The sequence below is a fragment of the Barbatula barbatula genome (genome assembly GCF_947034865.1).
Source record: "Barbatula barbatula genome assembly, chromosome: 2".
Taxonomy (NCBI): Eukaryota; Metazoa; Chordata; class Actinopteri; order Cypriniformes; family Nemacheilidae; genus Barbatula; species Barbatula barbatula.
In genome coordinates, this window is record NC_136767.1 from 24,412,306 (window position 1) to 24,439,110 (window position 26,805).

The 26,805-nt window shown below is 39.0% G+C and overlaps 2 protein-coding genes across 2 annotated transcripts in view; one reads left to right on the top strand and one right to left on the bottom strand.

Moving 5' to 3' along the window:
* Window positions 1-8,592: 8,592 nt before the first annotated feature.
* foxn4 (forkhead box N4) lies at window positions 8,593-14,449 on the top strand (the record flags this gene model as incomplete). The annotated part of the gene is made up of 9 exons (XM_079474442.1): window positions 8,593-8,678; window positions 11,346-11,509; window positions 11,838-11,920; window positions 12,024-12,119; window positions 12,213-12,334; window positions 12,456-12,552; window positions 12,668-12,875; window positions 12,963-13,349; window positions 13,498-14,449. The coding sequence occupies 9 exons, from the start codon at window positions 8,593-8,595 to the stop codon at window positions 13,746-13,748; spliced, it is 1,494 nt and encodes a 497-aa protein (XP_079330568.1). The 3' UTR covers window positions 13,749-14,449.
* Window positions 14,374-26,805, bottom strand: part of acacb (acetyl-CoA carboxylase beta) — a 28,593-nt gene continuing 16,161 nt past the window's right edge. The window contains exons 30-55 of the mRNA XM_079474430.1: window positions 24,883-24,906; window positions 23,989-24,126; window positions 23,744-23,843; window positions 23,193-23,300; window positions 23,060-23,116; window positions 22,925-22,966; window positions 22,618-22,833; window positions 22,244-22,402; window positions 21,938-22,141; window positions 21,597-21,752; window positions 21,374-21,496; window positions 21,006-21,275; window positions 20,696-20,793; window positions 20,472-20,592; window positions 19,334-19,444; window positions 19,038-19,181; window positions 18,529-18,649; window positions 18,339-18,435; window positions 18,115-18,211; window positions 17,908-18,043; window positions 17,636-17,813; window positions 17,446-17,558; window positions 17,026-17,180; window positions 16,699-16,869; window positions 16,337-16,473; window positions 14,374-16,130 (exon numbers count right to left, since the gene is read on the bottom strand). Coding sequence (XP_079330556.1) covers window positions 16,004-16,130; window positions 16,337-16,473; window positions 16,699-16,869; window positions 17,026-17,180; window positions 17,446-17,558; window positions 17,636-17,813; window positions 17,908-18,043; window positions 18,115-18,211; window positions 18,339-18,435; window positions 18,529-18,649; window positions 19,038-19,181; window positions 19,334-19,444; window positions 20,472-20,592; window positions 20,696-20,793; window positions 21,006-21,275; window positions 21,374-21,496; window positions 21,597-21,752; window positions 21,938-22,141; window positions 22,244-22,402; window positions 22,618-22,833; window positions 22,925-22,966; window positions 23,060-23,116; window positions 23,193-23,300; window positions 23,744-23,843; window positions 23,989-24,126; window positions 24,883-24,906 — 3,403 coding nt within the window. The 3' untranslated portion in view covers window positions 14,374-16,003. The remainder of the gene's footprint in view (window positions 16,131-16,336; window positions 16,474-16,698; window positions 16,870-17,025; window positions 17,181-17,445; window positions 17,559-17,635; window positions 17,814-17,907; window positions 18,044-18,114; window positions 18,212-18,338; window positions 18,436-18,528; window positions 18,650-19,037; window positions 19,182-19,333; window positions 19,445-20,471; window positions 20,593-20,695; window positions 20,794-21,005; window positions 21,276-21,373; window positions 21,497-21,596; window positions 21,753-21,937; window positions 22,142-22,243; window positions 22,403-22,617; window positions 22,834-22,924; window positions 22,967-23,059; window positions 23,117-23,192; window positions 23,301-23,743; window positions 23,844-23,988; window positions 24,127-24,882; window positions 24,907-26,805) is intronic.

Genomic DNA, 26,805 nt, shown 5'->3' on the forward strand with positions numbered 1-26,805 from the left:
TGAGAGTTGTTAAAAAAACAGGATTATTCCATCATATTTTTATTTTTGAACTGATGCTGAAATACATCTAAAAACATTAATATTGTGTTGTTTAAACACAGGTGTAAACTTGTTGTCTTTGGAGTGTTAAAATCTGCGAGCATTGCATCTTTTTAGATTTTTTTAACAACTCGTTTAAAATTTTCTGCAATTAAAAAACAAAACTTTATATTGGAATTCGGGAGAAATTTTGTCACCAATTCACATGTGGTTAAATGATTTCAACTTTTATTCTGCATCTTTAATAAAATCAATATCTACACCATTTTCTGACTCTTTACCCCCATTCTTGAATAAATGTTGATACTAAGACCAAGAATCAGGGTCTTAGGTCTCTGACTAAATCAAGATCATCCAACCGCATAATCCTAATCTTATGTTTAACTATAGTGCTCATCTCTATTGTAAAGCACTCTGTAAGGAGATATCTGCAGTGAGTACAACATGTTCCTGTGCCTATGACTGACAGCTTATAGCTTTGGCTAAGAATCATGTTTAAATATGTTGTGTCTGGATATATTCCACAGAGCATATCCGATAGCATTAAATACACTTTAAATGCAAGCAGCCACTTTCCAAATTGGCACTGGAAAGGAAATGAAAGCCAAGCACGGACATGCTTTTACTACACTAAGATTTGGGATGAAAACATCTAGTTCTCATTTAAAGCGATCCTACAAGAGTAAACTGTAAACTGTCTGTTTCTAAATCCAATGGTTTCTTCACACCTTAAAGGAATCCAGTAAGAGGTTGGCCACAACATTGAGCAATTTCAAACAAATCTTAAATTTAACATAAATCTTAAATTTTTTCTGTCGTTACTTCCTCAGCTCAGTGTTAAGTAATTGTATTTCAGTAAACCTATAGAGAAGTTGTGTATTTCTCAACATAAAGAAGAGACTTAAGGCAAGCATTAGTCCACTTAAAAACTGAGCATTTTTAGATGAATAAGTTTTTTTTAATCTGCTTTTAAGTTTGTCCTCCCCTGGCCTTTACATTTCGACGATGTTTGACTTTCATATTGCAAATTAATAGAGGAAACAGAAAAGGGGTTGCTGAAAAAAATCTGAGTCTTATCTAAGACTAGAAGCTCCCGAAAATCTCTTCTGTTCCCCCCTGCCTTCACCCCATAAACCTCATTAGCTTTGAAAGAGGCCGTTTTTTGTCCTGTAAATTCCAAAGACGATGGACAATGAAGAAGCTTTTAAAATGCAGTCTACATTCCATTACACATATTCTCTCTGCATATGCTTTCACAATTTATTCATTAGAAAACATTTAATGTCACACTGAATTTCACACTGGGCAGTCCCAGGACAATAGATGAGATTTGGCCTATTTGGGCTGGTGCGGACTGGTTGGATGTAGAGGGGGCGAGTGCAAAGGAGCAGAAGAGAGGGAGAGAGAGGGCTATATGGAAAGGACATTGGAAGGGGGGTTGCTTATATTTGTCTGATCTGAGAGTTTTGAAATGGGGCCGTCTTGAGACAACGGGACAGACTAAATTGTGCTGTAACGGTCCGTTCCCCGCTGATCCGTAAGACACTCATTTAGCATGCCCTCCGGGCACACAATGGAGGCTTGTTCTGAACCGTGCGGTTATAGGAACACGTACGGAAGGGTGTTGCGGGTGCGATCGGGGGGGGAAGTATTTGGGAGATTTTCTCCCACCTGTCCGCCAATAAAATTTTCACCCCGCCACATGCAGTGGCGGATCACCACCCACCACCTTGCTTTGCTTCGCGGTCCCCACCATTTCACATCCTCGCCCACAACCCCAAAACATGCCCCTCCCCCACTCACCCTGCTTTAAGCCAAAGGGGCAGGTGAACAATATCATTGAAGATCCCCCATTTGAGATGTCAGAACCAATCTCAATCTCAGTGTTTTTTTGGAGACTCCCCCTCTCTAGTTTCTCTTTCCACATGGGAACAAGCTGAACTCCATGTCACATGAGCAACAATGGATAGAGGGGATGCTAATGTTGATAGTGTGACACATTATGTGTGATAAGACGCATGGATGTCGGCACAGGAAAAGCCTGTTCCTCTCCTCACAAACGTGCAGAAAGGGATGTGTTATTCTTAGGCATCCGAGGAACCTAAAGTTTTCAATTTGGCTAAAAAACCCACCAGTATCACCTATCGTTGCTTTAGTATTACTATCTTCTGCATTTATAAAAATAGTAAAGATAAGACTGTGGTATGAACAAAAATATTTAAATTGTGAATAAAATATTAAAAGTCAAAGCTCATCACAGAGCAACATCATGAGGTGCCCATATATGAAACAGTCTTGATAGAATTTCTATAAGCTTTTTTGTGATGCAGCCACTAATGAAAATCTAACTGATAAAAATAATAATAATAATAATTGATTAAATAATTTAAACATTAAAATAAAATGTAATTATGAAAAATTTAAATTATTCAAAATAACAATGTAAATTAATTACTTTTAGTTTGGTCAATAAATATGTACAAATATTTGTCTAGAAAACCAATAGTCTAATTTAAGGGCACAGGCATCTTTGCCTCTTTAAGAAATTGAATCGGCCATTGACACAAAGCCTATCCCCTTGTCACATCAGATGTCACATTAGCTTTCCTGCTTAATATAGAAGCGATTGGCCTGGTTTCAGGACTATGCCTTAGAAATTAGAATATTTAAGTAGCTTTTAAGAAAATGCCTTATAAAAACATTACTGGTGTGCATCTTGAGACAAAACAAAGGCATTGACATATTTAAAGATTTGCAATTCATTTTCAGTTAAGACAGCTCAAACATTCCTTTTAGTCTGGAACTAGTCTCAGGCCTTGCCTGTGAAACCGGGCAATTGTCTTTTAATTAAGAGATGGTCCTTTAACCCAGTCTAATGTGTCAGTCATGGCTGAGTGGAGATGACCTCAACCAAATAAGAAAGGGAGGGAAGGAGGTTGGTTAGAATGGAGGATGAAATGTAATGATAGATACATTGAAGACATCCTAGTCCTCCTAAGGCCTAGCCAAGAATAGGAAAGGCTAGACCTAACTGGCAATAGAAGAACTCTCATGAAGTGAGCCGTGAGGTCTGGTTACGTCTTTCTTCTTAGAGTGACAACTTAAAGTTTTAACGGTTTCATAACTTTCGATGAACACATGGACACGTTTAAGTGAGCCGATATGCTTTTTTTGCCAATGCACAGGAAATAGCTAACAAGAAGGATAGAAATAATAAAATAACCCATTAATGCCCTTTTCAGATACTGAAATATTGCTTTGATTAAATCTTTCATTTCATCCTCAGGACATTCCACTATTATGTTTACTTTATGCAACATATTGTTGGGGTGTAATAAAGGTTATAGCATTTAAAACTATTTTATGCCGAGTCCAATAACATAAGCCAACACTACAGTAATGAATTAAAATGAAATATATACTTAATATATTTAATAAAACTTCACATGCACACAATCATCATACCTGCATCCTGAGGGCTGATTGGTTCAAAGCCGCTGATCAAAACAGGTGAACTACACACATCCAGACCAAATTCTCCTGTGTTGAATAAAGCTTAAACAAATCTGTGTCATTGACCATCCCTGGATCATAAAATGAACCTTCAGTTAACCGTCTCAGACTTCAAAAACTCCCATAACATCCATTCGCGTGTTTCTAACAAGGCTTCACTCAGTGCAAACGGTTCACGATTAGGTGACTCGGGTACGGAGAGGATGGCCATCTATTATTCCTGCGCTCTTCACAGTAATGATGAACCATGTTCTGGTTGCAAGGCCTGGGTGCTTAATGATTCATGGCCCAGTCAGGTGGGGGTTCAGAGATCTTTTTCAGTGCTTACCTAGGTGTCTACCTCAGCTCTGGGTGTAACACAAAGATAAAGAAACACAATCCGGCTAAACTTGGATATCTACCCTTCCCCCAGTCCTCTTCTGCTGCCACGGTAAAACCGAACAACGGGGCAGCTCTTATTTCTGATCTTTGATCAGGGAAATACATTAATGTCTAATAAACAACTGTTCATACAAACTGTGAGTTTGAGAGCGTCAATAAAGTTGTCGTCTGAGCTGACGGCACTCCTCTGTGTTCCTTTCCACTGACTCGGTACTAAACTAATGGCCATTCAATCACAGTTTGTTCTGAAACCTACCAGGGATGATAGAAGATTACTATGTCATTTTTGGATAAACTGGACTCTGGAAGATGTTTGAGACAGTGTGATCCAGCCAAGCCCAACCGTATTTTCCATTAGCCTAGTTATCCAAGGCATGCCTGATACGATTAACCAGTGTCTCTTTTCGCTCTACTACTGACCCAAATAATCCAGCAGAAAAGATTGAGTTTCCTAGCAGCACTGGCTGTGCATCTCCAGCATGATTGTGTCAGGCCTGACAAGCATGATATTAAATACCACTACCTAATTTTCAACAAGGTGACAATTGAAACGCCGCACTTGAACTTTATATACGACAGCTTAACCTTGCATGATTAAACCTAATAATCGCTGGCATTGTAATTCTGTATTGATTGCAAACCCCTGAGGTCTGGAGTACTGTAAAGGTAGCACACCCATCTCTCCGCAGTCATATTCAAAGTTGTCCCATTCACCACCTCTGTTGTCAAGGCTACCTTCACCCCGTTTTGCTCCACACCCTCCTTTCTAGTAATGCTTGTCCAGCCTTAACAGGCTTTGTGCTGCCCACTGGGCCCTGATGCAGCACGAGACCCGGCAAATCCTATTATACAGGAGTCACAGCACTTGATTTTCCCATTAGAGATTCCAAGCGGAGAATAAGGGTGTATTATAACACCGGCTTTGCCGCGTTCCCACCGAAAGTCCCACCTTGCTTTTCTCAGTATTAGCTGGGTGTTTCGTCTTTGTTTTTGCTGGGATTTTCTTCGTAAAGAGGAATGGGAAGAAAGTACTCTAAATTTAGATAGGTATTCTTTCTTTTCAACATTTGCTTCTTATTGCTTAAGTTTTTCCTGTTCTTTTTTCCTTAGAACTTTCATAAAGAGTACTTGTGTTTTTTATTTTTGTTGACCAGTTTGCAAGACCTGAAAAAAAAATCTTCTTTATTTCATTTAAATTTTATGGATCAGTTTGGAAAACAAACGCTATAAAAAATAACCTGTCTCGGTTTTTTAACCCTGCTCAAAAGTTTTAACCAAATACAACCAAACCAACACTCATACCCGAATGAAAATGTCGAAATTTAAGATTTTATTATTTCCGGACCAGTGTTTGTATCTTGCAAAGTGGTCTATATAATTAACTCTTAAACGGTAAAATACTGAAACAGGATTTGCTTCTGGACTAGCGTTGTTTATGTTTTACAAAATGGTCAATAGAAATCTGTTGTGCCGTGAGAGACTCTCACAGTTTCTCACACAGGTTGCCTGAGGCATGCATCTTCAAACAAATCAACCAAAAAGTAACCATTTTGACGTGAGCCAACTGGGACAACACAAGTAGTTTTTTGAGGTGTTGAATGAATGGTGGAAAGCTTTTATTCACTCTCTCTGTCAGAGTTTAGGCAAGCCTTGACCTGTTGATATGACAAAAGACTGGTGTCAAGAGGTGACCTGATTGGTGATCCCAGAGACATGGTGTTTGAACTGGATCTTTGAAGGTCAGATCAGCAACAGAAGAATGGGAGGTGGCCACCGATTCAAGGGGTTAAATCAATTTATTTGAGTGTTACAGCAGTTTCGTATATCAAGGCACACTTCAAGATTTTACCAATAGGAATATAATGTTTTTTCACAGAACTTTTATAACATCAGGGACAAGCATCACACAAGACACAGCATGGCACGATAATTGTTTGCCAAAAGGATCTATTCAATTAGTTTTGTGTGAAACTGTTGCGATTCTCTAAAGGACCCTCTGACCCATTAAAGACAGATTTATGCCTTGTGCTTCTCTGATGTCATCCTACGTTCAGTCTGTGTGACAGCCGTCCAAAAGGTCACCCAAAAGGTCCCTCATTAGTCTAGGCGGCAGAATAAACCAATAGGGGCAAAGAGAGGGAAGGAGTGACCCCCCCCCCCCCCCCACTACAAGTGATTGGGTTAAAAGAATATCAAAATCAAAACAACTCAAAATGAAGTCTGAAATAGGATTGTGACATATGTTTGCCAATTATCTAGCCCTTTTTGTCGAAACACAATCCTAAAACATCTGGGAAGTTACACTGACAGTTACAGTTAAATGAAAGATGACACTTCTGAATAACAATATGAAGAGAGGGCTTACCTTTTTTTTAAAAGGTGCACAAATAGTAGAAGAGACTATTCTTTGTCACTTTTTTCAATGCACACAGCAAGTGTGTGTTCTAGATTAAAATTGTCTCGATTTGAATTGTATTAGTCTTGACATTAAGTGGAATTATATATTTTTAAACTACACAAACATGTATATTTTTGTAGTGCGTTCATTAACACGTATTCATAAAGACTGCATGTAAAATACTTATATGGTAATTGAAAAAAATTCCTATTAACACACAGATAACATGCTCTAACTGCTTAAAATGACTCAAGATCGTGCAGTCTTCTGACGAGTCAGTTGCTGTGGGTGAAAACACGAGCTTTAGGACCCAGTGTTCCTCTCTTGGGAGCGTCTTTTTGTCCGTTGCAAGTGCGCATTGATTGTGACCATTGTGACTTTGCGATTTACCATCTGTAGTGTCCCATGTGGTTCAAGTCAATTAACGTCACCGGCCAGCTCACTTCCCACTTTTTAAAAACCTTTTTCATTTCAACAGTTTTTATGAAGTTATGATAGAATTTGTAAATCAAAGAGCTATGCCATTTTCTTATACAAGCAATCATTTTAATAAAATAATAACGATGGCTTGAGAATAATAAACACAACAACAACAATAATAATAATAATACACATTAAGAATGTATTTTAATGCTTTCGTATATTAATTAAATTCACATGTTCTTCCAATGTTTCCGATGTTTTTTTTTTACAAAACCTATCATTCTAAGCAACTTTTTAAATGTAACATTATTGTAATGTGTGTCGAAATACTACTCAGGCTAAAAGAAACACAATGACTTTGTGTTGTTAATAATATAATAATTTGTCGTCGTTATGTTTCATTTCACAGTTTAGTACTTTATTATGGGAACGAATGGTCTTGTAGTGAATGTCACCTGCAGCGCGCGCCACTTCGTGCCTTTTTCCCGCTGCAGTGTATCGAAACGACGCGGTTTCAAAGGCGGTTAAATCACAAGCAGTTCACTGAACTACAGCACACATTACCGCAGAATATCGCACAGAACCGAAGGAACAGGACGTCTTTAGCTAGAAGTATACAGAAATGGGCCTAGATGTCGATAGGCTAAATAATATCAGGAACTGTAATGTTATCACATGTTGTCAATGGCTACGAGGGGATGTGGATATACAGGTCTCGGTATATTCTCCGTGTTTGCTTTGACCGTGTATAGGATTTTAATGGCTTGAAAATATGCGTTCAACATAAACCGAGGAGGAAATCCGCTAGACTAGTTGTTTAAGTTTTGGAGAAGACTACAAAAAGACACGTTGGTTTCCAAGGACTTATGACAAGGAGCGCCTATGGACTAACTTGAACGTGCTACGGATGAAAAGAGCTGCGGAAACCGCAGAGCTTTCGAAAGAGTTTATTTGACTTTATATACAATAACAACTGCAAACCTCCATCATATCGAGATGCCCTGACAGATAGTGTGCGCGATTTCAGTGGCAACAGCTGTCAGAGTGCAAGACCCCCCCTCCCATCTCACCGCTCGCACAGTGCACAGTGCGCATGACAGACGGGAGCGAGCCGTGCCGGAGAGGGAAATTTAAAAACGTTTTTTTTCTTTCGGGAGAACAAGTGCCCGAACCAACAGTAGACATTTTTCCTCCGTCTCATAACCCAAGATTGCCCGCACCCTAGAGCAACTTCAACACAAACAGGTAATATAGAGTTTATGTCAGTTTATGTTTCATTTTAGATTTTGGAGACGGATAAAAAGTCTGCGCACCTGTTTGCGACTGACGTTATAACGTCTGCGCATCGGTGTCTGGCAAAGCATGATGTCGAGATTTAATACTTACAGAGATTTAATAAATGTATAGTAGATGACGAAATGTGTTGTCTGTCCAAAATCCATTTCTGTTAATTATCAAAATTGATGAGATGTTATTCATAGGCTATGTAAATATTAAGACGCGCGAGCAGGCTGACAGGAAACGCCATCCCGTCATCGCAGTCAAATCTTACCTGTTTTCTGGATCGTATTTGTCAAACTTATTTTTTATGTGTTTTTTTCTTCTTTTCTATCATTTTGAAATGATGGTAAATACACTGTCTTCGTGTCATGCATATTTGTAAAAAAAAACATTAAACAACAGTGTGAATTCAGGCAAATTGGGACAGTCATCAAAACTCTAAATTGATTTCTTAACATAAAATGAAATACATCGCATTTGTCCTTAACAAAACGTTTCTGCTATTCTGTTCATTTTAATCTCATTTGTATTTTCATTTAAATTTTGGCTGCCAGAAGATGATAGAAAGTGGAATTACATCCAGGATGTCAGGAATCCATGAAAACCCTGGACAAAGTCACCACACCTCTGCACAAGAATACAGGTAGGGGGTTTACGCCTTTGATGCCCGATTCCTATTGTTTTTAAATGCAGTTATTGTATCAGATCAATGAATAAAACGATAATTTCGAGAAGATGGGTGCTGCTAATCCCCTAAATAAAATCCCCACCTTCCCTATTCGCTTAAATGAAGGTGTGTATTGAGAGGCAAGGAATTGGGGTTTGTGAAAACAGAATAGAGCGAGAGAATACATCATCTTAGCTCTGAATGGATCTGTCAGAAAGCATCAGCTCTGTTTACACGCCCGCTGTCGGCACACGGAGGGATTGAGGACCTTGGCGGGGGCCTCCACGGGTCACCAAGGAGAAGTGGCTCCCAATTAGAATGTAAACGAGGGCGACCTGAGCTGTGATAAACCGTGACTGTGTGTGCCCGCCTCCCCCTTTCTGTGGGACACGTAATGGTTTGCATCAGTGAGCAAATAAAATCATTTTTTCTTCCACGTATAACTGCACCCTAATGACCGTAAAAAATGGTACAATACACAGCTGGGTTTACAATTAGACTTCAGAAATGCTAATAAGTACAAGGATGTAGGCCCCCTTCCTTGATGATCCTAAATTTGAGTTTATGTGGCATGTTACGAATTCTTTACAAAATATAGCCCCCTCACCTCCCAATTATTCAAGGCTTTTTAGATCATTATTATGATGAACATTTGTATCGTCGTCGCTTTATGATAGTTTTCCTTCATTATACATTTAAGTAAATCTTAGAACTGCAGTGAAAGACAAAGTTCTCCAAAACTACGCAGACTCCTAAAGACTTGTATACATACGTATGGAAGGATTTAAAGACTTAAGATGTTTATGTAAATATAAGCAGTATGTTTCCTGTAAAGGTCTTTGTAGACTAGACTAAAGGTCTAGACACTTTAAATAAGGCACTATTTAAAGAAAGTTTTATTTTATTGTCAGTTCTGAATTTACAGTGCAGCCATTGTTTGGGAATGTAACAAGTGGATGTCCCGACCCGGGCAACATTAGTTAGCTATTGTTGTGCCAAAAATCAGTTTTACATCTGTTGGACATCTCTGGATTTGGTTCACATATATTTTTCTAAACTGCTAAAACTTTGATAAATGTTCAGTGTTAGGGAGGGTTTATCATTTATTGTGTGGATTGCTTATTTTGAAGCATTTGATTGGACATTTTTAGAATACACTCGATATGGTTAAAGGATCTGTTACAATAGAATAAATAAGTGACAATAAAACAAAAACATATGTTCTTAATACACATTCAATTATAATTATAATATTTTTTTGTTTATTTACAGGTTTGTAATGGTCATAATTTGCTTAGAAAATAAAGATACCAAATGTATCTTATGTAATTATAACTTCTGTTAGTGTGAGTAAAATGCACTGTACGTCACTTATAAAGTGTTTTCTAAATGCATAAATGGAAAACAAAAAGGCTAGGTGTATATATAGACAGATCTGGTTCATTTCTTTGAATGATACACAGAACAAAAGGACATATTTTACACTCACAAAAAAACAGGCAAAACTCATAAAGCCAAGTGTTAACTGTCCTTGCAAGTTTCCTCTTTCATGTCTTTGTATTGTTGAGGGGTGTTCGGAAGATATTTCAAAGTGCGGTGGTGATGGATTAGTGCTGTCTAAGGTTTCATATTTTAGTGGGTGTGTGTGTGTGTGTTGGGTAATTATTAGGAAGCTCTGAACCAGAGCAACCAGAGTGCAAGGCCACGTCCCTAAGTTCTTCCTTCAATGCTGTAATTTATTCAGGTGGCAGACTGTGTGTGCGATGTGGCCTGACCTCCAACTCCTTCAACTACCCCCTCCCATCTACCCCCTAGGTACTGTCTGATGCCTCCAGGCGGGGGGGAGGGGGCAAAAGGGGACAAGGGTTGGGTGGAAAGGGACAGGGAAACAGATGGCATCCTATTTTTCTCTGTTGTGTGAGGCCTGTCATTCCAGTAGATTAATGCATGGGTTGGTTAAAAAAACGGTAAAGACAATCAAGGAAGGGTCTGGGGGGAAACAATAGAGCCACGTGCCGCTCCGCAGATTTGTCGTTTGGGACACAATAGGTGATCATTTTTCAATAGGGCCGGACCAACTGTTGCAGGCAACGTGTGCCACATACCCATGTTTCAAATGATCTCATGCGTTGTTTACATATGATTCAGCCAATGACAGCGAAGATGGCAGCGGCCACCTGACCACTGTTAGAGGTTGGTTTAATGGAGGGGGGGTACTGAAGTGTCCAGACACACAAAATAACTGAAAAAAGAGGGTTGTCATAGCGACCCCAATTATTGGACTGAATAGTGAGTGTGCTGGGAAGTCTGGAGAGAATTCAAGAGGGTTTTTCTCCCCACTTGATGCTTAGTCCGAATGAAGAATTGGACGAGTAAATAACTCTCGCTACGCTGGTTTAGATCCCCGGGTGAGAGTATTTATTTATTTCTATTCCCAAACAGTAGATTGAAAAGACGATGTGCATTTACTGAAAATATAAGATTTTCAGGGTGTAGGTAAAAAATATTGCTATTCAAATTATTTATTTGAAATAACAAAGGCCATTGGAAACATGAAGAAAGAATTTAGTAGAACTAAAAGATGCTGTTTTGGTGCACCCTCATGATTCATTTACTTCATTTGTTCATGTTTTGTTTTTGCAGACTCCTGACTACTGACCCCTCACAGCTGAAGAACGAGCTTCCTGGTGATCTTCAGTCCCTGTCCTGGCTCACGTCTGTGGATGTCCCCCGGCTGCAGCAGATCGGGGGCAGACGGCCTGAATTCAGCAGCTCTGCTCAGAACAGCCTGCTGGACCAGCAGACAGGTCGGATGCTTTAGGGTTATTTCACACAAATGGGAAATCTATTCATTGATAAAATAAATGGCAAAATCTTGCCATCTTTGATAGTCAAGACAGATGATGGTTAACAGTAAGCCATAGGAAGAACAATGGGATTAAGAAACAAACCACAATTCAATTATTTTGTTTCTTCATGTATTTGTTTGCTCATTTATTCATCAGCATTAATAACATTTTTATAAGGTTTTTATAAAGCCGAGACTCATTAAAAGTATTAGAGTAAATATTAAAAACACACTCAGTTTGAAGAAACCGCTGAATTCTGAAACTTCAATCTTCTCACAATTTTCAGCTCAGTTGAATAGCATAGCAGGTGGACCAGGATCTGCGATTCATCTAAGTGAGATGCAGCACAGTCCTCTAGCCATCAACAGCGTAAGTTACTTTTCTGACATACCGAAGACGCACATAATAATGCGTAATAACAAATACTGTGTTGAATATATGCTGTAGTTAAAAAAGACTTTGACTTGTACAGATTCCCCAGTTTTCACCCGGGTTTCCATGTGCTGCCTCAGTGTACCAGACCACCCCTCATCAACAAGTGCACACTTTCACTCAGGCAAACCAACAGGTTAGTTCAATATTTAGAATGATCTGTAAGGAGCAGATGTAATTAAAGCAGTGGCACTTCATAAGAAAACTCTTTATGTTTTTTATTTTTTAGTGTTCTCCCGGTGGACTTTACGGCAACTTCAATAGCCAGGGTATGTACCCTCAAGCGCGGATGAATCCTCACAACCAAGACCTGCAACCCAAGACTTTTCCCAAACCCATTTACTCCTACAGGTGAAATAAGATTTACTGATACTGCAAAATCATTAATTATTGATAACATTTTGAATTTAAAGAAAACATTTTTTTTTGCCTATTACATCTCAAAACTATGTTTGCTGCAATTCATTTTCAGCTGTCTAATTGCCATGGCTTTGAAGAACAGCAAAACAGGCAGTCTTCCTGTTAGTGAGATCTACAGCTTCATGAAAGAGCACTTTCCTTATTTCAAAGTAAGGGATTTCAGTGTAAAAGCAAACCAAAGATTACACGAATTTAGTAAACTAAGGTTGGCATGCTTTAACAGCCAATAAATGTTATCAAATGTTATGTTACTGCCTTTCTCAGACGGCACCTGACGGATGGAAGAACTCGGTACGTCACAACCTGTCCTTGAATAAGTGCTTTGAGAAAGTGGAGAACAAGATGAGTGGCTCCTCCAGAAAGGGTTGCCTCTGGGCACTGAACCCTGCAAAGATTGACAAAATGGAAGAAGAGATGCAGAAATGGAAACGCAAAGATCTCCCAGCCATCCGCCGCAGCATGGCCAACCCAGGTCGGTAATTCCTGACTATATGTATTAAACTGTAACAGTCCACTCTTTCCTTACTCCTTTAATAACGTTGACCTCGTCTTTCAACAGATGAACTAGATAAACTCATTACAGACAGACCAGAGAGCTGCAGACAAAAGTCTGTTGATACTGGCATGACTCGCTTGCCCAGCTGCCACCCGGGCCCAACTCTTCCAGTACCAGCTCATCTACAGCCCCAGCCCATGGTCACACTCTCTCTGCAGTGCCTACCCATGCAACAACACCTTCAGCTTCAGCTCCAAAGTCAGTCCCGCCTCTCCCCCGCCTCCCCAGCCCCTGCTCAAACCCCCCCTCTCCTTACAGTCTCTGACCTGATGAACAGCTCCCTGCCCCAGCATCATACCAAGCAGCCCAACGACTTCTACACCATTCACACAGATGCTAATTCAGAGGTGGACGCCCTGGACCCCAGTATTATGGACTTTTCCTGGCAAGGTTGGTGTTAATTCTTTAACAGATCAAAGACATTTTGAGCAAATGAGTCACATTCCAAGCCATTGTAAAGTGACTAAATATTGTTATATTAAAACAAGATGTTTCTATAAAAAAGGTTAGCTCTAAAACTGTCCTCTGTTGTTTACAGGAAACCTGTGGGAGGATATGAAGGATGATAGCTTTAACCTGGAGGCATTAGGTACAATCAGTAACTCGCCCCTACGCCTGTCTGACTGTGACCTGGACACTGGCCATTCTACACCTGTGTCCAATGCAGGGGGACTGTCCTATCCAGACCTGCAGGTGACAGGCCTCTATTCTGCGTTCTCAGCAGTGGATGCCCTTTCAAACCAGTACATGAACACACAAGGGGCTACAAAGCCTATTGTTTTGCTTTAATCTTACCCACAATAATTTAATGAAGCCAAGATTTACTCCGAACCTGTAAAATGTTGGCTGTAGCTTTTGTGGCGTGTCAAAGACTCCAAACAATTTACTGCAAGGCAAACTTCTTTCAAGGCAGCCAAAACAGACGATTTTGCCAGAAGTTACTTGCCATGAAATTACTGCAGAAAAATTAAATTGCAAAGCAACTGTGTTCGGAGGCAAACTGTGCAGCTAACAGCACTGTTTATAGGCATGAATTACTCTCATTTAAAAGATTCTTCCACCCTGCAAATGAGCAATTCTGTTTTTTGTACAATTGACATTATTTACAAAGTTAAAGAAAAAAACAGCCCAGTTCTGATTACTGTACTGGCACTGTGGCCAGACATCATCATTAGTAATAAAAGTGTTACTCCTCCTTTTGAATCGAATGCAAATAGTGAGTCATTAAATAAGGGAAATCATGAATTTGGGTATGTTACCATCTGTACCATAAAAGAAACTTGTTCTCTTGTGATTTTGTCCTTTTAACTGTTAGCCTTTTAATTGTAGCCGTGTGTCTTTTGTTGTACTGTGATAGACATCATATCTGCTCTTTGGTTTTGTGTTTATTTATATTTATGAAAAGAGCTGAAATGGTGACATGAATCATTGTTTATTGTACATATCTGAATATTTGAAATGACTGCAGGCAATAAAATATCACAACACTGAAAAAGAAATATGGTTCATTCAGCTCAAATAAAATGACCTCATCATCACTTTAGGACTGTTATGTGATAGTATACTTCAACTACACCCTTCCTTCCTTACATTAAGTGCCACCCTGCAAACACAATGTGGTTGGTAACATTTTAGTCATCGAGTTGTTTCAAATCTGTATAAACTTTGTTGTTCTGATGAACAGAGAAAGATATTTGGAAGAATGCTTGTAACCAACCAGTTCTTGGCCACCATTGACTCCCATAGTAGAACAAATTGCTTTATAAATGTCTTTGTTTTGTTGAACCCAAAAGAAGATATTTTGAAGAATGCAGGCAAGCAAACAGTTCTGGGGCAGTTTTTTCTACGATGGTAGTCAATGGTGGCCAAGAACTGTTCGGTTACAAGCATTCTTCCAAATATAATTATCTGTGTTCATCAGAACAAAGACATGTATACAGATTCGGAACAACCTGAGGGTGAGTTAATGACGACGGAACTTTTATTTTAGGGTAAACTGTCCCTTTAACAATAGCAACAATAGAAAGAAAATATTTGAAAAATGAAACTGTATTCAGTAAAACAGTACATAAACTATATTTACTGTCGGGTTGAAATAGCAATCAACCTAAATATACTTTTACGTGAATTATGAAATGATCCACACCCAACTCTCTGAAAAACAGGCACTTTGACCCAGCTTATATTCTGGTTTCATAAGAATAAAAACATCTATTAAAAACACTGACAAATGCTTCTCAAATCTATTGTGTACAGTACAGCCCCAGAGCTTTATTCTTATATCAATTCACAGAACCAGCACATACTGGCTCCATTCATATGAACTGAAATACTTCCAGCAGTCAAGTGAAATGTGTACTCGTTTTAAGAATGTAAATATACAAACACCCATATCAGAAACATACAGTGGCACTACTACATCACGCTTAATGAATACATTACCAATCCATAAAGCATTATAAAATTAGATTTTTGTTCATTTCTATGTTTTAAAAAAGTACATCATTAAGAATTACTGACATTAACACCAATTCAGTGATTCTATCAAGGTATAATACTGTAGCTTTACTCTAATAATAGAGATTTAACAATAAGTTTGTTTTGCTTAATTTTGTCAGATATTCCCGAGAAACTATCAAGGGATGTGTACTATATATTGGCGATTCCCTACAAATACTTTACATTCATTTGTCGGCTATTTTCATATCAATGACACAAAGATGAGCCACAGGTAAATACTATTGGCAGTAAGCATGTATGTGCAAGATGTGCAAGACAATATTACTTTGCTCAAGTGGCCACTGTAAATCACAAACAGCAAGTGTGCACTGTGATAAGTGAAGTATACTAGATAATTTGAGGCTACTGCCCAATGCCCTGATCCAAGACACAGTCCAAAACTCTCCCTTTTTAATTTCTAGTTTTTATGGTTTTTGCTTTTCTTATTTAAAAAATATCATTTGTTAAACGCTAAACTCAATCCTGTCTCTTTGTAGTGTAAGGAAATGTTTCCCTTTTAAAGTGTTTGTTAAGTATGGATGTGATCAGCTGGTAGTGGAGTTGTCCATGGTGGTCAGCAGGTGGCAGATTTTGGCTCTCTGTGAAGGAGTGATGTTCTGTGCCATGTGGATGATGCAGTCCATTGTCACCTCTGGGTTGGCCTGAACTAAGCTAAACATATAATGTGATAGAATTGTGTCAGACAAAACGTTTTTATGAATACTCGAGTGTCCTGTTTTAAAAGATGCCAGCTTATCGGCTCACCAAATTTAATGGGCATGGTGTTTGTGCTAAATGTATCATTTATACATGCTGCTAATACGGAGCTAACATGGCTCATCTTAACCAATGATCTTAGACAAATGGAAACAAACTACCTGCGGATGTGTTTGAGAGCGTAGTCTCTCTTCAAGTACTTGATGTTCTCCCTGATGACAGAATGTGTTCCTTCCTGCTGCGAGAGATGATTTTCCAGCCACTCTATCACCACTTTGTTATTGTCCCACAGGTATGCCTTAAAAATCGCACAGGCAAACAATTACCAACACGGGATCAAGATACTTGCAGCTAGCTGGGGTTAGCTTAACGTGACAGTTCACACAAAAATCTTTTTGTAATCATTTATTCACCCTCATGCCATTCCAAACCTCTTTGACTTTCTTTCTTCTGCAGAACACAAAGGAAGATATAAACAGGTTTACACCCACATGAGGGGGAATAAATGAGCATAACATCTTACTTTGACAGTGCCTTCTGTTTCCAAGAACCAGCGGCGCAGCATTGACTGAATGTGCCCATTGCTCTGGTCTTTATTGGCCTGCAGGATCTCTCCCTTAACCACCTCCTCCAACAGCAGACGACGTAAACGCCAGTAAAAGAATGACCTCGCGTTCTTCCAGTTCACGATGTCCTGAAAACATGATTGAATGACTATACCAGACCATAAACATGTTTAAAACTGTTGCTTTTACATGATTCATACAGCGATGAACAATTTCTCAGCTCATTTTATAGACGGGTGACACAGTGCAGAGGTGACATACTAAATATTCGATTTAGTTTGTACCGTGATGACGCCCTTTTCTTGCATTCTCCCTGGTGTGTCATGGAGGTCCACAAATTGAACTGCCACCTGGTGGTAGATGGGAAGAAGGAACTCCTCTCTGGCCTTCAGTTTGGCCTCTAAGTCTTTACGGTCTTGGGCTGACACCTCTGGCTTACCTACATCGAGTATAACAGCAGCAAGTGCATCAGCCAGTCAGCAAGTACGGTTTCTTAAGGATAGTTTGTAGTGAATGTAATTAAATACTTTTATTCAATTATTTAATGAATCATTTAATAATTTAATACATTTGGGTGAAATTCCACTTTGTCCCATGGAAGTGGGAAAGTCATGACGTTGGAATGAAGGTAAAATGTGTTTTAAACAGTGACAAACTGACTTACAGGAAAGATATTTGTATTTTTTTGAGATTGCTAAATTTACCAAGCTGCTCCACTAGGCTGGAATACACGGCATCAATCCTTCCCATGCTCTTCAGCAGATCTTTCTTTCTGAATTTAATCTCCACAGTGCCTTCAGCCTCCAGAACTCCCCCTCTTGAGAGAAGAATAAAGGTTAAATAAGAAAGCTGGTGAGGGATAAATGAAAGAATCGAACAGTAGCCTGTTGATACCTGCTCTCTCTGTCCGCGTAAAGCTCCATGTGTTGCAGGTTGATAGTGGGATCGATCACGACCCATGATCCTCCTCTCAGCTCAGCGTGGGGAGGGATGTACACCAGAACAGGCTGACTGAACTCTAGCAGCGCATCCACGATATAAGCACCGAACTTCAGTACCTGGTCATACATGTCTGACATACAAAGAAAACACTTCTTAAAGAACCTTAAAGAAGATAAAATATGTTGATGATAATGTATCTTTTCAGATTTAAAAAACCAACGTACCCTTCATTCCTCCAGAGAAGCCTCTCCAGTTAGCAAACACCATTAGTGGAAGTTTCTCCCTGTTGAAATCCTCAATAACCTGAGCAGTTTTATATGCCGAGTCTGGAAACCACACCTGACCAGCCTGCTGCACCAGCTAAGAGAGACAAATGTTTAGAATTTTGAATCCAAAGGATCTTTAGGCTTCAAAGGTATAGACAAACTTACCTTTGCCTCCGAATCCAAGTTAGCCGGATCTGCAGGAATCGCAACTTCAACGGTACGGGTCTCCACGGCGATGACCCCGAGAGGAATCCCACCAAGCCTGTGGGAGAATGAAGGTGTCTTAAACTTTGAAGTTTCTTCAAAATGACATATTTGCACAGCACTGGTTCAGGATTTCATTTGACGCAATGAACCAAACATCTTCACGCAGTGTTAGCTTAACCAACCTGGCTCGCCCCACGACCACTGTTTGAGCCCAGGTGGCCATCACCTCCATAAAAGAACCTTGATCGAAAAATCCACTCTGCCATGCTCCCTTCACAGCTATCAATAAAAACAAAACAAGGTAAGATGAAGAAGCCTGAGCGTGCTTTTTCAACTCACTCAGACACAGTTTATGCATAACTTGTTTCTCACTGGGATGGGGTCGTCCACAAAGGAGCCAGCGGGGGTCGTAAGGGGCTTTGGTGGGAATGAAATCGATCTCTCTTTCTACTGGATCAGTCGAAGGCATTATTGGGACTGTACTTTGATTGTTCTAAATGATAAAAGCAAATATCAGTGCGACCTTGAGGTAAACTGAACTTAAAAACATTATGGCAAATATTTTGGTATTCTTTGTGTTAACATTTTTACATATTGTTGCTTTTATTCATGGTGTGAAAATGCATTTTGATTATTTACTCATCCTCATGTCATTCCAAACCTGTATGACTTTCTTTTTTAGCAGAACACAAAAGAAGATATTTTGAAGACTGTTGGTAATCGAACAACCGTGGCCTCCGTTGACTTCCATTGTATTCCTCAAAATATCTTCTATTGTGTCTTAACAGAACATACATGTTTTGAACCACACGAGGACGAAAAACGATTTTTATTTTTGGTATTCCTTTAAAGATTAGTCTAAAACATCTATTAAAGCAAACCTTTGGCATATATGACAGCCACTGCAGGATTGTAAGGACCCCTTCGAAATCATCTGGCACGGTGGTGTGTGTCACTCCATTATTTTGCATGATCTGCACTCCTCCCAGCTGGTTATTGGAGGTATAAACCTCACGACCCAGCACCTGCAAAATGCATCCAAATAAACAAATTCTGAAATCATATGACTCAAGCTCTGTCTATCCAAACGAACAAAAGAAATGTAATACACAAGACCATGCTGCTGTATGAGGTGTAACATCAGCTGTGAAATGGAAAACAGGTTGAAATTCCACACCTTGTTTAATGCTCCTGCCCCGGTCAGGATGATGTGGGAATTTTCCACTTGAATCACTCTCTGTCCGAGACGCAGCAGATACGCCCCGATTCCTATAGCACGACACGTCACCTAGAATAACATACACAATCATAAATTCGTAATTTTTTTATTTTAGGTATTTGTTCGAACTCACTTGAAAATGTATTTTAGTGCAATTTACTCTCGTCCCAATGATGGTTTAGGGGAGGGGCTTACTCATATATATATTTTCCAAAAATCAAATGAGTTTTTATATGAATTTTAAGGGTTTTTTGTAAGATATTTACACATCCCTGGCCAAAGAAACACCAAATAGTCTACATTGAAATGTCCAAACCAAAGATAGTCTGCATATTATTTACATAAACATACATAAACATTGATGTTCTTAACTGGTGTCTCTAAAGAGTAACCCCATTTTTAAGGCATTAAGCAAATTTTTACAGCATTAAGGGTGTAATATTTGATATTATGGCGTATATATTGATAGAAATGCAATATAATATAATGTACATAACAACTGTATGTCTTCAAAGGTGTAAAGACGTTACATAATGTGAGTGATTACGAGCGTCAGCTGTACGCGCATCGGTCTCGGGGAGGAGATCGGGAGCATAAGAGGACGAGCGACCGGACCGTCAGTGAGAGATGACCAGGCCTGGAGTTTATATTGTGGTTTTAGTCGACCGTATGGGAGCTGCCGGCATTTTACTTTGTTTGTTTATTTTATTAAAAGTATTTTTACGTTTGCCGGTTCCCGCCTCCTTCCTTCCTTTTGTGGATCTTTGTTACAATGAAGCATTATGTTTTTTTATTACCTTAGAATGAGCTGTTTCTATCTACATATACAAAGCAGGTCCCCTTACATGGAATTCACCATTTGTTTCTACAGTAGCCCTAAACGAACAAATATATATATCTCATTCGGCAAAGAAGTGAAAACGTGACAACATCTTAGTCCTGTGTCAGCCACGTAGTGCTTCAAAAGGGAGGGGTGAGCAGGGGGACTGAGCCGTTGGTTGCAATTCGTAACCTCAGCGCTAGATGGCGCTAAATTCCCCAAACTTAAGGCAATGATAACTGTCTGAAAATATCATATACAGATTTTACATCTCACCATGCTTATTGTGATGACCTCCTTATAGGCCTGAGAAGTTTCTCCAGCTATGGTGCCTGAACCCCTCAGATTCTCCACTCCGAGCCCCTCTTCTTTCCCAATGATGTCTGTGATGATGTACCTGAGGTATTCACAAAATACATTTAAACATACTAAAAGCTGAAGTGAGGTATTTTTTCAGAAGACCAGATTTAATATACATATCTTGTCGAGCATTGGCTGACCTTGACTCTCCGTTCTCCTCCACGTGGCGACAGTGGACAGAGTTGGAGGAACTGATGCGTGTGTAGTCCTGAGGGGTCAGATAGAGGTACTTAAAGCCCTGTAGGGGACAACAATAGAGTTAGACCAAACAGTTCTTGGCCACCATTGACAAACATTCTTCCAAATATCTTTCTCTGTGTTCATCAGAACAAATTTCTCCAGATTTGGAACAACACAAGGGTGAGTAAATGAAGAAAGAATTTGTATTTTTGGGTGAACTGTCCCTTTAATAGTGCAGTTGTCGATTTCTTCCTAGGTTTGCTGGTTCACCTTATAGGGGTCATCCGGGTCAATCCACGCCACCTGAAACATGTGGCGGATTTCCTCTGCCAGACCGATTCGAGCTCCGCTATTGGCTGCGATGTAGATTCGTGGAATGCCTTCCGCTCTGGCCAGTTGAGATGCCTCTAAAAACAGCTGATCCTCCTGCGGTCCGAATGAGCCAATCATATGAGTGATATCGTTACAGATAACAATGATGTCACGGCCCTCTGGGTATTCTGGAGTCTTCATCTTCATCCGGAAGGCCACCATTCCAACCTGTCAAGAGAGGACGAAAACAGCTCCATTTCATTGGTTTGACGATCAATGGTAACTTTCCTAAATGTCTTTAGAGAATCATTGATGGTTCTTCACACCTCATTGTCTCCAGGCAGTCTGTTCATCTGCACGAGTCTGCCTTGAGAATCCAGGACAAGCTCATTACACATCAACACATCTTTTGGGTAACTGTCTCCTGGTCCCCAAAGCTTAAACAAAGCCTAATCGCAGAAAAAATAAAGAGTGGAACAATAGTAAAAGAAAAAAAGTATTATCACAGCATCCGTGCGAGCCAGTTTTAGGTAACTTAAATCACCTCACCTGCCTGAACATCTCAGGGAAGTCATAGACGTATGTGGTGCCAAGGGTCTGAGCCTGAAAGCGTTTGGCCTGGAGCAGATCTTTAGTGACATACGGCGTGTTGATGAGCATGCCATGCAGCAGACCTTGTTTGTCTCCGTATGACTGAAACATGATCTGCAGAACAGGAATACATATAAAAAAACACAGTAGCTAAAAATCTAGGTGTGATTCTTACAATAAAATGCTACCAAATTACCATCAGAATGTATTGTGCCTGAGAGAAAATGCGTCTGCCCCCTATAAATATGACATACGTAATTCCCAAACCTCCTCAATAATAGTCAGTGGTCACAAGGTACCTGTCCAGTAGTGTGGTCAGTGACCTCCTTGTACAGGCTGATGTCCAAATAGTATCCGGACTCATTGGTGAGGAAGAGGCGGATGGGAATGGCTACGCCGGTGGTGGTGAGTCGGATGTTGATCTTCAGTTCAGCCTGGAGCACACGCAGCTTCCACAGACGACTGCCGTACCGCATGACCATGGAACGGACAGACTCTTCTATCTTCAGGGTGAGAGAAGAACCCCGTGAGCAGCGTGCACAATAAACAGATTTATACAATCAAGAATCAGATGAATGAGTTTATTGTGTTTAAGGGGAACTAGCCTTAGAGGGGTCCATGTTAACCGTGGGCACAAAGTTAAGGAAGATGTGGTTACAGTCGGTACGAGTGGGTGTGTTACTAAAAGCTACCAGCTCCAGCTCATCCATCGCCTCTAGCAACAACCTCTCTCCTTCATTCTGCAGGTATTCAAATGACGCTTCCTATAGAAAGAAAAGAGATCAAAGTCTTTTAATGGCTTATAAATCATCTTTATAAGATGGTCTCTAACAATTGTTAGAACCCAGTTTAGCACGTCCTTCAGATGAATCGCACATTGTTTTCCTCGATGTGGATAAAAACATCTGCTAAATGTAAATGTAAGATCTATCTAAACATGACATAATGTTTCAAATTGCCTTTCAGCGATGCTGGTTACCTTGGTGATGAGGTCAGAGTGCCGGATAATGGCTCTGATGAAGAAACGATAGTCTGTGACCTCGGCCCCCTCGTCCACACGGGCGGCACCCAGGTACAACTGCATTCTGTGGTTGGCACAGGGCACTGCCGTCAGGTCGAAATTACGCATGCGGTTGAGCTCAAGCTGGAATGCCAGAGCCGGCTCCAGATTACGATAGATTCTGTCCTCTTGGAACTAGAGCGAACAAAAAAAAATGGCAGCGTTTCTCGTCCAACAGTTTAACAAGTTAAGAATTTATATTTCAAATATCAAAAGTATCCCTCACTTCATCTCTGGCCCTGAAGGTAAAGTACTTCGGGAACTCTCGCTGAGTGGAAAAATGAAACACTTCAATTTAAATCTCTGACTTTGGATTTATACACAATCTGAGCTATACACAATCGTCTATGTTTGAGTTCACCTTTTGTGCAATTAAAAATGTGATTCTTCTGATTCCGTACTCATGCAGCAGATTTTTCTGAAGGACAAAGAGAACGTAGTTACCGAACGGTACAGGTAACAGTACAGCCGCATTTTGTGTTACGAGATCTTACTTTAGACTGAGCAAAGGTTGTAAACGCTGAAACAAGAGTGTCATCATCTTCAGTGTCAGCTTGTTTGATTGACACATTTATGATGTGAATGGGGTTTTCCTTCATGTTCTGAAACGGAGAGATACAACACCTAAACGGCAACATATCTAAATCGCAACCCATAAAATACGATACATGAATCTTAACAGGATTAAAACATCATTAAAAGTAAACGGCTTATTTTAGGTATATTTCGATATTTATTAGACATTTATCTGTAAATGTCTACAATATAGACGGTTTCATCAGACGCACACACATGGTCTTAAGTTAACCTCTGGTCTGTGTTATTATATAACAATTTATTTGATATTCATATTGATTTATCAATATTGTATTGTATATTCATCTAAAACTGCTTAACAGTCATTGATTCTTTGGTCTACCGGAAGTTAAGTATGTGCCACATAACGTTTGTTACGTATTGCCGCTGAAACGTCAATAAAAAAGGAATTTAATGATTTTAATATAAAGAATGAATTAATTTCTGAAAAGTTTTTTCTATTTCTCACCTTACAGCTCTCCTCATCAGAGAAGCTGGGGAAAGTCTCTGAAAACAGAGAACTCTCGCAGGGTGGATCAGCAAAGCGGAAAATCACTTCATCAAAAGATCTACAACAACAATTACACCACATGTCAAATCTAATTTGACAATATCAGACCCTATATATTCCCTTAACATGACCCTTCCATTAATGCAAATTCATATTTTTATTAATATAAATTTGTTTACTATCATAATAAACATGGACTCTACCTTTTGAAATGTTCAAAACATTTAAAGGCAACCATTGCTCCCATTCTCTGACATGGGGGAGACAGCGCCCCCTCCAGGAAGAGCTCACTGCCCTGTCGACGCATTGACTCCCCTGAACCGCTTACAGGAACAGAAACTCTGAGAGGAGAGGATAGGCATACAAGTGTGTGCATTTGTGAGTGAGACATTAAGCAGAAAGAGATGGGAATGATAAATTAAGTACACTAAAAGTGCATCAATAAAAGTTTTGTGCGGACATGAAAAGCACTAAAACTGACAAATATTTCCGCCGCTGTCTGCACATTCCCTGTCTGAACAAATACAGTCATTCCAAAGTCTGACAGGCAAGCATGATACAGATTGACAAACATTAATTGTGTTTTCTGGGATTTATGAATTGATTGTAAGCACATTTTGAGGACATGGTGCGCTTTTAAATGTCTTAAAGTAGCTTTGTTAAATTATCTGAGAAATTAAATCCAAAATTTCAATGACGTTTCCTTTAAAGGGACGTTCTTGCATCATTTACTTTTCATCATGTCTTTCCAAACCTGTATGACTTTCTTGCTTCTGCAAAGCACAACAAATTTGATTTTGAAGAATGTTGGTAAACAAACAACACTGGCCCCCATTGACTTCCTTTGTATGGACACAAAACCACTTACACATTTCTCAAAATATCTTCTTTTGTGTACCACAGATGGAAAAAGTCATCAACAGGTTTAAAACGACGTGATCAATTAAAACTGAATTTTTATTTTTGGGTGAACCATTTCTTTGAAGGTTGCATTTGGTATTTCAATTATGAAATGGATGCATTGGGCATGCACGGCTGCACACATATGCGGTACTGTACACACAGCTGACTGCTTGGCAGCGAGGACTGTACTCTACCTGTTCAAAGTAGGACTGCTCCCTCTGAAATGAGAGCAGGTGAATGTTAGCATGGCTCTGTGATGTGCTGTTTTGGATGTCTTTCTAGCATGATTCATAAGTAATATATCTAAGTAGTCAACCGTTATCAAGGCTTAAGGAGCAACGGAAAACAATCCATATGTGAAGTGATTAATAAGCAAATATAACTGTAAAATACTTATGTTAAAGCACCCGAAGACATGATCAATTGTTATAAAGAAAATAAAACAGAAATGTGATGTTGTGTGATAAACCAATCTGCTTTGACTTATACCTAAACATATTTTAGCTGGGAAGAAAAAACTATTTGATTTTAGATGAACTATAAACTATACTTCAAGTCAACATGAACCAGCATCCACAACTCTTTTTACATCCGTAATGTGACATTTCAGAAAAACATGAAAATAATGTGAGGGACCCCCAAATATGATGAATCTTTTATGAGCACCCCCTTCCTAAAATACGATACATATTTTTGGTGAATTTACTTTTTACAGAAATAATGTAGAAGGGCACATATCATACTAGAATGTGGGTGCAGTTTGAGTGCACACTAATGTCTGTAGTATGTGACAATGCCAAGTGTGCCACATTGCTTACTGGTAGTGCTTTCATAGATTTATTAAATGCAAAGACTGATAATGGAAAGTTTGCCTGTGTTTCATTTTCCTTTGAAACTACCATTTCATGTTGTTTTCATGAAACAAAATCTATTTTTCCACCATGCCTTCTGTGGAAAACTATACTGCTCTTATTCTAGACTTGCCTATCGGCTATTTCTGTCTATAGTTCAATTCAATAAAAATGCAAATGCTGTAGATTTGTATGTATACATGTCTTTTCAACTTCATTCTAGTGATGAAACCTTTCAAATTGTTTGATGTGTTAAAGTTACTCAATATGTGTTATCCTTTTATAAACAATATCCACCTTTAGTTTATAGACAGAATAATATTGAGTTATTTGTGTTGAAACATAAATCTTCTAGCAAATGTTAACTAGGCTTCGAACCGACGTTTGAATCCTATGAATCGAAATCATAAGCGAAATTACAAATTTAGCGAGAGTAGTTGACAATTATAATGTTTTTTTATTATAATTGTGCAGCATTTCCTCATATATCTGTCCATATGTATTGATGTATAATGGAGGGATGGTAAGATGAGGATGGCTGGATGATAGATGCAGATATCTGTCTGTTATAGACCGATGTACAAACAATATCCACCTTTAGTTTAAAGATAATATGAGTTATTTGTGTCGAAAAAGAATCTTCTAGCTAATGTTACAACTAATCCTCTGTCTGTTACAATGGACCCCACACATGAGGTTAGTTGTAACCTTAGCAATTCTGTCACTTTTGCTGTAATTGTACAAGAACTGTACTTTCTAGAAACAACCTTCAGAAATAAATTAATACAATACTTGTAATACCTTGTTAAAGTACTGATAAGAGAATTTTAAAAAGTAATTTAGGTAAAATGCTGCCTGGAGTAATTTTGTCCCATTTGTCCAGTAAAAGTACAGAAAAATGTGTAGTAAAATTGTGGAAGTCTCTCTGAAAATGTATTATAATATTTACTTTGTAAAATATAACCGTTCTAAATGTAATGAGAGTATTTCCCCCAATTGCTCCTTTGTCATCATTGAGAAAACAACTATTTATTTGTTTTGGGATTGTGTTTACTGACAAATATTTTGGGTCAACTTCTCAAACTTTGTAAAAAACATTTGTATAAGCCAAAAAATATGCTTTTTTCGCTGTTTCCACAAAATTGTATCCCTTTCTAAAGTCGAAAAATCTCATTGCTTGTAAGACATATGTTGTAGTACCTACAAAGATTGTATATTTGTAATGCATGTATACATACATATCATATCATGTTTACTGTGTTGTTA